This window comes from Betta splendens, chromosome 21, assembly GCF_900634795.4.
Source record: "Betta splendens chromosome 21, fBetSpl5.4, whole genome shotgun sequence".
Lineage (NCBI taxonomy): Eukaryota > Metazoa > Chordata > Actinopteri > Anabantiformes > Osphronemidae > Betta > Betta splendens.
In genome coordinates this window covers 17,287,382-17,299,782 of record NC_040899.1, presented here as the reverse complement: position 1 = coordinate 17,299,782, position 12,401 = coordinate 17,287,382, and the positions used below count along the sequence as shown (strand labels likewise).

At 40.0% G+C, this 12,401-nt stretch overlaps 1 protein-coding gene across 1 annotated transcript; it reads right to left on the bottom strand.

Annotated features, from left to right (window-relative positions):
* Nucleotides 1-512: 512 nt before the first annotated feature.
* Nucleotides 513-12,104, bottom strand: LOC129603535 (uncharacterized). The gene is made up of 4 exons (XM_055505225.1): nucleotides 11,979-12,104; nucleotides 8,610-8,785; nucleotides 8,462-8,513; nucleotides 513-8,293 (listed from the first exon to the last, which is right to left on the bottom strand). The coding sequence occupies exon 4, from the start codon at nucleotides 5,736-5,738 to the stop codon at nucleotides 4,578-4,580; it is 1,161 nt and encodes a 386-aa protein (XP_055361200.1). The 5' UTR covers nucleotides 5,739-8,293; nucleotides 8,462-8,513; nucleotides 8,610-8,785; nucleotides 11,979-12,104; the 3' UTR covers nucleotides 513-4,577.
* Between the last annotated feature and the right edge of the window lie 297 nt (nucleotides 12,105-12,401).

Genomic DNA, 12,401 nt, shown 5'->3' with positions numbered 1-12,401 from the left:
TTGTGGTGTAGTAGCAATGTTCTGATCAAATTATTATTCAAGGTAGAAAGATATTACAAATCTCATATCTGACAGTCACGAATACAGTCCCAGGTTTATATTTACCTATATTAAAAAAATACTAATAATGGTTTCATGATAATTATTATTATTATAAGACGACCTAGTTTAAAATGCATTGCCTGTCATCTAAACAATGCGTACAGTAGGTGAGATACAACTTAAACAGATCCAGTGAATTCAGCGTGTGAATTTTTCACACATCCACAGGTGGAACCGTAATGTAATAGAACTAGAAAAGGAGATTTATGTAAGAGACCAACACAACAAGTGCGAGAAATTTGGGAAGTGGAAGGAAAATTGGTTTTCAAAATCTAAATAAACACCTGACATGTGTTTATTTCACCTTTACTATGACGTCCCTAACCGAAATCCAGTGGGGCCAATTGTCTTCAAGCCTCTCAATTAGTGAATTGTGTGTGATTTAATCTCAGCATAAATACAGCTGTTCTGTGAAGCACTCACAGTGGTTTGACAGAGAACTTAGTAAACCAACAGCATCCTAGCATCATTACATCCAAGGAACACACCAGACTGGTCAGCAAAAAGCTGCAAACATCTCATGAGTATACTCCTTCATCTGAAAATAGAAGAGTTTGGTACATCTGCAAGCTGACCACAACATGGTCTTCTAGATAAACAGACTGGCAGGTATAAAAATATTAATCAGAGAAGCAGCCACAAGGCTCATGGTAACACTGGAGGAGCTGCAAAGATACACAGCTCAGGTAGAACAATCTGCCCACAACTACCACAGGTCTGACCTGTAAGAAAAACTGGCAGTAAGAAAGTCATCAGCAAACCTGAGTTGGTCTAATATACTGTACTTTCATGTTTGTGGTTGCAAAGAGGGGTATGAATAGTTTTCCAAAGCACTGTAGTCAGTTTCTCATAACACAGATAAAACATTCTCATTCCTAAGCTAGGGCCAATGAGAGGGCAAGAGAACCACAAGTTGATTTTTTCAAAACAACATTTATTTTGTGCAAAAAGAAAAAAAAAAAAAGAAAAAAAAAAGAAAACTGACCTGCTGAACATATAATGGTTGATCAGACCAGTATGACATACGGTACAGCAGTAACTAAAGACAAATACTTAAATCATAAACACTTATTATAAACAATGATTCCAAACAACTATCTTCAAATGATAATTCACTACAATAAAAAGCAAATCACTACAAAGCAAAGTAAACCAAAACCTGCAGTCTCTGCTTAATAGAAGTGGATAGTGGCTCTCTCCAATGAACCACTTTCTGCATTAAATGGTGGATTTTCTCCAGGCAACCCTTTCTACCAGGCCAGGAGCCCATCCACCACCAGCAGCAACACTCCAACACGGTTAATGGAACCGAAAATAATTAAACATAGGCAAAGAACTAAATGTGCACACTACAAAGAGAATGGATACCCTGTTAACTGTGCAAAGAACTAAAAATGTATTTTAAATACTGAAAAACCAAGTCTGTTCTCAGAAAATAACCCAAATACTGTACAAACAAATGAGCTAAGTGAGCTGTGTGGCATCACAGCTAATTTTAGAGTTATCCTACTACTGAACATCCTAATCATCCTACAGTAGCTTCACATGGAAGAATTCAAAATCCTTCTTTACACCTTATGTCTTAAAAAAACTTTTCTTGTGGCGCTGTCTACATGTGAACTGGGAGGCAGGCCCTTTAGCCTCCAAGCAGCTTCTGGTTCAGGCTCTAGAAGCCTCTCTTCTTTGTGATAAATCTTACAGTTACACAGCTGCTCCAATTTCATAATGACACGCTTTGTTTTTTAAAGGCTGTAACCATCAAAACACTGGAAATACGCAGCAAAAACTCATTTTGCCTTCAAACAATACAACTTGCAACCAAGTACATGAACACGTCCAATCAGTCATAACACAGTGGACAGCAAAATACAAACCACTGATCTCAGTGTGAATCAGTGCCTCATTGATCGTCATTGGAGCCTGTTGCTATTTGTTGTCTTTAGTTTATGTCCAATTTACCTTTTATGCAAATGATTTGATGACATGCTTTAATGCAGCTTTTATTAAATCAATGACATTAATTTTTCAAACTGTGGCAGAAAACTGAAATATTGTAAATATTACAAAAAAAATGTACACTAAACTACAGTCCAACCTATTGGAGGATGAGACACAGCCACTGTTGATACTCAGTCTCTGCTTTAGACCTCGCTGGTAAAGAACAACACAGACCTGGTGCCATTTTTAAGGTCTAAAGACTGAGAATCTTTTGTGGAGGAGTGTCAGGTGCTATGGTGAGTTCATACTGGTCTTACTGGTTTCTAATGGTTCGAAACAGATGGTCTCTCTTTGGTCACCAAAGCTAAAACAATGGTATTTGGACTGTTTGAATGATGTCCGGGTTGAAATGTTTTAAAAAAGGAGGGGAAAATGTATCAATCCAATGATACAGGTTTATACATTTGCTGCGTCTGATGCACTGCTGTAATGGTGATGATGAAAATAAATGGAAACTAGTTACCAACTACCAAAACAAGTCAAAGCGACCGATAAAAACTGTAAACCTAATCAAATTATAATATTATACAGCTAATATTCACATGGACTCTTCATGCTGCATCCTGTTTCTTGCCTGCTGCATTCTTCTAGATAATAACTAAACTGATGTTGGGCTACTGTAATTGAAATTCATGTAAAAGCCTTGATCTAAAAGCCGTAATCTGGATTTTCACAGTGAGCAAGTAGTTTGTGGCTGCTCTGAGTATATTGCTTTCCAGCATTATGAGACATGTTTAGGTGACTTAACCCCTCCAAGACCCTCCCTATCCCCTGCTGCCCTCCCAGCACCATGCTACTCACTATTCAATAGGAACATTACACTTTTTGCCTGTTGCATACACACTAAAAGTGAATGCTTAGACTAAAGTCTCAATACCTTATCTTCTTGTAGCACAGTGTTAAACACTGTAACCACAGCATACAGTTTTTGTCTATTTCTTACACACATTTTGCAAAATTTGGCCCATCATGTCAAAACTCTACACACAAGCTAATCAGACCCACTTAACACTCCTTTCTAAAAATCTGATTGTTGCAACAAAACCTAACACACAAGCTCCATTTGAATCACCCTTTTATATCACCAGCAATACACTGATTATACACACTTTATATGAAACAGAGTTCTTCCGTAAAACTTCATTTGTGCAGTACACAGAACATACATTCTTACAGAAATGTATCTGTCCAAAATGCTTTCAAAAAGAGCAGTAAGTAAGTGAAATATACTTACTCACTTTGTATTATTACTTTTTATTTATTCATCCGCTGCTTCCAGGGTTTTCTGTTGTCATGTTTATTTAGTCTGTGTTTTTGGTTGGGTCACATGCCTTTTATTATTTGCATTTGTGTAAAAATGTTTTTTTTATTAACAAATTTCCCAAATGAAAACACCTCAGGTGTGTTGATGTCTCTCTAAGATGGCAAAGTGAAACGGGGATTCACACAGGTTTTGTTGAAGTTGGTCAGCTCCCCCCACCACAGCTCCCAGCTGCCCCCTGTGGTGGCCTTTTCACGTAACAAAGGGAGCTATAGCTTTAATGTATGATGTAAAAGAGAGATCCTGGTCAAAGATGACACCAAGTTTCCTCACAGTAGAATCTGAAGCTAATGTTATGCCATCCAGGGTGGCTATCTGACTCAATAGTATCCCTCTCAGATTTTTAGGCCCAACAATAAGAACTTCAGTTTTGTCTGAATTTAGTTGAAGGAAGTTTTGGGACATCCAGGATTTGATGTCTTTTAAACAACTCTGAATTTTGACTAGTTGATCTGTTTCATTTGGTTCCAAGGACATATATAGCTGAGTATCATCTGCATAACAATGGAAATTAATAATATGCTTCCTAATAATCTCACCTAGAGGAGACATGTACAGTATAGGCTAAACAGAATTGGACCCAGCACAGAACCCTGTGGTACTCCATAGCTAATCCTTGTGCATGTGGAGATTTTCTCATTAACATGAACAAACTGGAATCTGTTCAACAAATAGGATTTAAACCATTCCAATGCTGTTCCTTTAATCCTGATTCTATGTTCTAGTGTCTGTAATAGAATGTTATACAGAAACTAGACCATTGTCCGAAGCTAATAGAAGATCATTAGTGACTCTAACCATAGCTGTTTCTGTGCTATGATGTTTTCTAAATCCTGACTAAAAATCTTCATACAGGTTATTCCCACTCAGGTGGTCAGATAATTGTTTAGCCACGATTTTTTCCAGAATCTTGGAAATAAAGGGTCAATTTGAAATGAGCCTATAGTTGGCTAGTTCTCCAGGGTCCAGGGTTGGTTTTGTCAATAGAGGTTTGACCACAGCCACCTTAAAAGCATGTGGTACATAGCCTAAATGTAAGGATTGGTTGATTTGATTTAATATGGACGAGCTAGGATTGGATCTCAAAGACAAGTGGACGACTTGGAAGAGTTGATTATTGAGATTAACTCCATATGAGTTATGGGGAAGAAGCTGTCTAGGTAAGACAGAGGATTTGGTAATTTAAAGTTGATGGATCTAGACAGTGCTTTCTGTCGTTTGGAAGAAGTCGCTGCTGAATGTTTTTTCTGATGGTGATAATTTTATTAGTAAAGTAGTTCATAAAGTCATTGCTGCTGAGATTTAAGGGGATAGTAGACTCAACACAGCTATGACTCTTTGTCAGCCTGGCTACAGTGCTGAAAAGAAACCTGGGGTTGTTTTTGTTTTCCTCAATTAGGGAGGAATAATATGTTTTTCTAGCAGCACAAAGTGCTTTTTTATATTTTATTAGACTGTCCTTCCATGCAATGCAGTTTACATTTATTTTGTTGGAACGCCACTGTCTTTCTAGTTGTCTGGTTCTGTGCTTTAGGCTGCGGATCTCTGAGTTATACCACGGAGCTAACCTCCTCTGATTCACTGTCTTCTTCTTCAGAGGAGCCACTGTGTCTAACATTGTACGTAGAGAAGCTGCAGCGTCAGCTACAAAACAGTCAACCCGTTCATAAGGATTAAGGTGACTGTTCTCTGTGTATCTACAAGACATTGAGGCAAAAGATGATGGAATCATCTGCTTGAATCTGGCAACAGCGTTGTCAGATAAACATCTGCTATAGTAACATTTCTTTCCAGCTATTGTAGGGTCAATTGTGCTAAATTCAAAAGTTACTAGGAAATGGTCAGATAACGGAGGGTTTTGGGGAAGAACTGTTAAATTATCAATTTCAACCCCATATGTCATGACAAGATAGAGGGTATGGTTAAAACGATGAGTGGGTTCATTTACCTGCTGCGTAAAACCAATAGTGTCTATTAAGGTGTTAAAAGCAGTGCTGAGACAGTTGCTGTCAACATCTACATGAATGTTAAAGTCTCCCACTACAATGACTTTATCTGTGCTAAGAACTAGGTCAGATAAGAATTCAAAGAATTCAGTTAAGAACACCGAATATGGAGCAGGAGGACGGTAAACAATACAAAACACAACTGGTTTCTGAGTTTTAGAGTCTGGGTGAGAAAGGCTCAGAGTGAGGCTCTCAAATGAGTTATAACTATGTTTAGGTTTAGGAGTAATTAATAAATCTGATTTATAAACTGCTGCTACTCCTCCACCTCTACCTGTACTTCTTGGAACATGATAGTTGATGTGACTCATTGGAGTCGACTCATTTAAAGTAACATATTCATCCTGCTGCAGCCAGGTTTCAGTGAGACAGAACAGATCTATGTGATGGTCACTTATCAAGTCATTTATTAACAAGGATTCAGATGAGAGAGATCTGATATTTAATAAACCACACTTTATTAACTTACTGTTACTTTGTTCTGTAAGAGGAATTGTTTTGATGTTTATTAAATTCTGGTAAGTTACTCCTCTTTGATTTGTGTGTGACTTGTATAGTTTAGGTGGTCGAGAAGCAGACACTATGCGATAACACAAAGATACTACATGATATGGGCGCGAGAAATATACATGGCAGGACACAAAACTAATACTAAAAACTAATACTAAACTAAACTAAAACATGGCATGAACAAAGAACTAAGGCTTGGCAGGAACAGAACTAACACATGGCAACTAACCTGACATGAACAGCAGGGCACAAAGGTGATACAACGGCAGGGTGGTAGTATGACGATGACCCGGCACAGAGTGCTGTGCTGCAGGAGTCTTTGAAGGGAGGCAGAGAGGAAGTGCAGGTGTGGCAAGTTAAGCTGATTGCTAGGTGTCTACAGAGGGAAGGAGAGGGAGTGGGCATGGTCCAAAGCTGAGGCGTGGCCTGGTGATGGGGAAGGTGTGGTCCAGGGTGAAAAAATAACAGGATGGCTGGCAGAGCCAGCCCAGGGGCCCGTTTCAAGAAGGAGGTTTTGTGGAAACTCTGAATTTGTTAACGCCGAAATAAGGAAAACTCAGAGTTTTCGGTTTCAGAAAGCAAGGTTACTTAAACCTGTAAAGCGGGGTACGTTTAAGCCCGTTTCAAGAAGCGAGGTAACCGAAAGTCAGAGTCAGTTACTATGGCAACTTACTCTGTGAACCTAACCTGGTCGCAAGCAGGTTTTATTCGGGAAACCCAGAGTTTCTTTCGGTCTCCGCCCCTTTTTAAAGTGAACACTGTTTAAATACCTCGTTTAATCTTTCAGTACATTCATAGATTTCACCTGTTTCCTTCGCGCAGAGACCAAAATGTTTCTAGAGGATCCTGTAGATGAGGACGCTGTATTAATTCACACGGCATTAATTTACGCCGCGAGAGGATTTTGACGCCACGAGTTAATTTTCTGTCATATCGCCGTGCTTATTTATTAGCGGTACCGTTTTTCTCGAGACTCCATACATGTATTAATAATCTTATCCACCCATTCATTAGACACGTCACCCATCGTGGCAGTGCTTTTACATCAGAACAGATTCTTTGTGTTGCGTTACATTTTTTTTTTTTGCAAACGGTAGTTTTCTTTATAACATTAGAGATGCTGAGAACGTTAGTGAAGCCACTGTATGTAGAAAAGTTCGACCTCAAGCACTTTCCTTGACACAAACTCCTCAGAGCCATTAAAGAGGAGTTTTACAGCATTGCAGGTCTGTGGTATTTGTTTCAGTAAGGCTAATCTGAAAACTGATGATCAGTTAATAACATCTTGCTGTGATCTGAAATAAACTAATAAACATGCAGGTGCACGGATTACTCTTTCTAATGGTCACTGTAACTGACGTATCATTGTTTACATCACCAAGATCATATGTGATGCTGCACATATTATCACAAACGTGGAGGCCAAGTGGCCCAGCTCGGTCATGACTCATGAATTATGGTGAGTCAACCCTAAGTAACAGGCTGCACTGTGGTACTGTAAGTACATGTATGTCCTATACACTTATTTCAATGCATGCACTACACACTCACAGGACCACTTCTATGCAGCACTAAAGTAATGTGAACTTATAGGAGAGATTGACGGCTTTCTGCTGGAGATAGGGGTTAATGCCAGCCCACACTACTGACCCCTCACCCAGAACCTAAAGCAGGCCCCCAGCAGCGCTTTAATGCGGCCCTGCAGAACAAGAGCCCGGGTGGAAATGACCATAGGCCTGTTGATAGCATGTCTTCAGTGTCCACATCACCTCAGGGAAACACCTGAGAGGCCTGTGACATTATTGGGACATGTGTTGTTCTCCACATTATTGCAATTATTAGAGAAGAGCAACACCCTGCCCTACAAATACAAGACCCTGAGGAGACCCCTCCCATCACGGTAATCTGCAGGGTGGATGGACAGTCAGATGTGATTTGCCGTAATGTCTTAATCAACCCTCACCACCATCACGAATAAAAGAAACTGAATAAATGCAAATCATAATTGATGATTTCCTACAAACACAAAGGTAGATTTTATGATACCTTCAATATTTCATACAATTCACCTTTAACTATACACTCACCTCCAGCTTTTGTTTGAGAATTTCAAATTCTACATCTGTCTTTTCAATCTGGCGGTCCAAGTTTAACATTTCCTTGTTATTTTTTTTTATTTTCTTGATAACATATAGTTTATACAACTCCTTAACCGGTAACTTAAAATACAGAAGATTTAGAGTTACATGACATAGTTCCTGATTACTCTTACAGAATTGAACTCTGGCATTTACTGAACTGTGTGCATCTGTGCAGCAGAATGTGACGGACCCTCCTCCTGCTGTTCTTCCACATTCTGGGGCAGAGGGGAGATAATAATGTCACTATACTTGGAGATCAAGTTACACCATTTAGGCTATGCGACACAAACATCAGAAATCATGTGCTGTGTATAAACTGTGTTAATATTACACTTTATAATACTGCTTATCATAATTTAAGCTTTATTTGGTAGTTTACTTACAACATCCTGGGCTTCTGTTGTGACAGGAAGATTCACATATTACCATCAGAATCTGTTAAGACCAACAAAGAACCCAACCCAGACTCTAAGAAATGGATATATCAAAAGTAGCCTATGTAAAAATCAAATATATAGGTAGGCCTCTTACATTTTACACATGCACTTGTATCCTGGGGAGTGACTGGTTCTGATGAACTCCCACCAGGAATTCCTTCAGCCTCTGCTTTCCAATGTTCATGCTGAGGGCCATCTCCTTTGCATCCGTCAGAGGTGGAGGTGCAGGTCCTCCACCAGTTGTTCTAGCTTCTGCCTTCTTTCTGTAGGCTGAGTAGAAGTCAAATGATTTAACTGTGTGAAAACATTACAGCGATGTTGAAAATGCTGCTGCACTGCTATACTCTGCATCCTATTTAGTTATTTAATATGTCAATTGTTGTAAAGTCAGGTAGTCTACACCCATGATAAGGTCGTTCCTTACCTGTTTGAATTATGTTTTTACATTTCACTTTTAGCCACGTTCTTTTATGCTTAACTCTGAGTCAGTCAACTTAGAGTTGCTTAAACCAACTCTTTTCAGCTGTTCTGAAGCCGAAAACTCCACATTTGCAAACTCAGTGTAAAACAACTCAGAGTTTAGTTTAAACTAAACTCTTGAAACGGGCCCCAGGATCCTGACATCATTTTTGCATAGTTCTCACGTCTGACCTGGGGCCTGTTTGTAGCGCTGAGGCTCAGACTGTTTGTGTTTTGTGCTGGTGTTTTCAGGTGTGTGTGTGAGTGACTACAGTTGTCAGATGAGCAGTTTCCCCAATTATATCTTTTGTTGCTTTTTGTGAAAAAAAGAGAGGGTTAAAGGAGGGAGGATGGAAAGAGGGAAAACCAGGTGTGACAGTTGATGAACTGCCAATTAGCTGCAGATTATGCACCTCGATGAATAATTAAAGTGGCCAATTAAAGCAAGGTGCAAGTCTTGGGCTGTGGAGCTGTTTTCGTCAATTTACTTTTTGACATGCTTCATTTTTGTTTTGCTTTTTTCTGCAACATGGACTTGGTCTGAGCTCCTCGTCCCTACCAGCTGCCATTAGTGTCATAGGGTTAGTAGGGCCCTGAGCCACACACATAATCAGCTTTATTAGCACTGCTGCTAAAACCAGTTTAGGAGGAGTATACTACAGGGATCAGACGGGCCAGCTGTCCACACCAGTGTGACGGCAGGCACACAAACACTACGACAACAATGAGTGCGGGCGAGTACAGAGACATCCTACCAAACCTAGATACCGGCGCAGACACGCCGGCGCAGGATACACATTTATTAATCATGTAAAGACTGTGATTTGCAATTACAGTTTTTGCCTATTGCTTACACACATTTTGCAAAATTTGGCCCATTATGTCAAAACTCTACACACAAGCTAATCAGGCATCAGCAGTTGGAGATTATCAACTCACATCTCTACTAAAATGAAGCACTGCAATCTAAACTTACTGTAACGCTTCTTTCTAAAAATCTAATTCTTGCAACAAAACCTAACACACAAGCTCCATTTGATCTTGCTTTCATATCACAGCAACACACTGATGAACTTGGATGGATCCCGGGTGTGTGGTTGATGATCATACACTTTCCACCGCCTCAGCTGCATTTAGAAAGGGCGGCAAGTTTCTAAATGAGGGGGCAGGTATAAACTGTGAACTGGTTCTGGTTGTTGGTTGAACCAATGCGGGACCAGAGCTGCACGCTGGAAACTGACACAAACCTGGGCTGCTCCGTTCTGTGCTGCACAGCTGCATGTAGTGCATGGGACCTAGTGAGAGCAGCCCTGATTTCATCTGACACACGTCTCACACTGGTCCACGTGGGTACACGTCCACGTCCGACTCCTCTCTCTCTTCTCCTCTCACTCTGACTCTCATTGCCTCCATGTTTGCATAGTTCTCCACACGTCTGACCTGGGGCCTGTTTGTAGCGCTGAGGCTCAGACTGTTTGGTGTTGTGTGTTTTGTGCAGGTGTTTTCAGGTGTGTTTGTGTGAGTGACTACAGTTGTCAGATGAGCAGTTTCCCCAATTATATCTTTTGTTGCTTTTTTGTGAAAAAAGAGAGGGTTAAAGGAGGGAGGATGGAAAGAGGGAAAACCAGGTGTGACAGTTGATAAACTGCCAATTAGCTGCTGATTATGCACCTCGATGAATAATGTGGCTAATTAAAGCAAGGTGCAAGTCTTGGGCTGTGGAGTGTTTTCCCAATGATAAGAGTGTGTGTGTCACGCCCATACAGTCAAAACCTCCTGGCTTCATTAACGAGTTCCTGACCCTGACAGTGATCCATTCAGTCTCGTGCCCCCCCAGCCTAGATCCTCTGCTAATTACAGAGAAGAAGAAGGAGGCTAACTCCTCATTAGACCAAGATAGTGCTGTGCTTTTAGCACACATTTTTGTCTGGGGCAGGTGTGCGACATTGTCCAGCGCCAATAGTTCACACAGCGTCAGGTCTGGTCCACTCAGACAGAGGTACTGAGAGCAGATTAACCACGAGGAGGCAGTTACCAGACAGGACAATGTAACGGACTAACCAGTGAACAGGCACCAGGACAGTGGAAAATCCCCATCATCTATTTGTTGACCATTTCAAATGACACTTACAATAAATGTTACCGGATTACAATTTATTATTTATTTAATATAAATATTCTATTTTGCAGACTGGTTAGGTAAACATTTTTCAGCTTCTCATCTTACTGCATCTACAGGAATATTATATTAATTTCTCCAGACAGCTGCTGATTATTTAAGACCAGTTTAGACTGTAAGCGAAACAGAAGTCCACAAACACCAGTGTTACTTTAGCAACCAGCAGCTCTATTACTCTGTTATTACACTGATCCTCTTTGTCTAAGTTGTTGATACAGTAGATGCAAATGTTAAGATTGACATCTAATCTTATTTCATATAGCATTTAAAAGGATTCAAATTAGACACTATTATTGTATACTGGATACAGTTCAATGCATTAAGTTTTATGTTCATACAGGCTGTGATACAATCACTGCTTCAGATCAGCTCAGCTGCTGTTTTCATTTGACATTTTTATTTTTGATAATCAAAATCCAGATTCTTTCTGTTTGTTTGTTTGTCTGCTTCCTGAACCAACGAGGAACTGTTTCAGATGAAGTGCAGCTGATAATTTCATAATGGTAATTAATGATTTAATCATGTAAAACACCAATTGAGGTTTGTTTATTTGTTTGTTTGTTCTTCATTCTCTATCCATCTTTGAGGCAAAGGGTGCACCGACGTCACACTCGTCTGGACTCAAATCATACTGAAATAAACTGCCTGGTATATTGGCTACACATGCCAAGTCTAATTTAATCCAGACAGCATCTCTGCCAACACTTTATTTTATCAGAAGCAGATTTGTAGAGTGTGAGATTAGTAGTCACCAAAACATTAGAGTCTTCTTTTAATATCCTGCATTGCATTATTATTGTTTTACCGATATAAGATAATACTTACAGTCTGTGAGGGAGGAAAGAAAAAGCAACGCCATGATGTGAATCAGTGCAGATCGTAATGCTGTATGTTGATCACAAGGGAGGAATCATTTTATTGGACGATTAATGCTACAACGTGTGAGTTCACCTAGCAGCTTGTTTTTCAGACTCTTGCCATCATTCATGTCCATAATTGCACACACGTCTGATTCATCCAACGTGTTGTATCATGCTTTTATGTGTGCACATGCCTGCGTCTGTGTGCATTTGTTCCTGTGAGGTGTGCGTGCGTGCGTGCCTGTGCACAGCATATACGGCAGATTCTTCAACGCCGGGAGCACTGATCTCATTTAATCTGCTGTTTAAACAACCTTCATAAATGTTTAGCACTGCTGCCTGTACCCTATTGAATGGAAGGCATTTTACCTCATGCAAAGACAGGCCT

Coding starts and splice junctions, on each gene's coding strand:
- LOC129603535 (XM_055505225.1), bottom strand. CDS start 5,738: ATGAGTCACATCAACTATCATGTTCCAAGAAGTACAGGTAGAGGTGGA.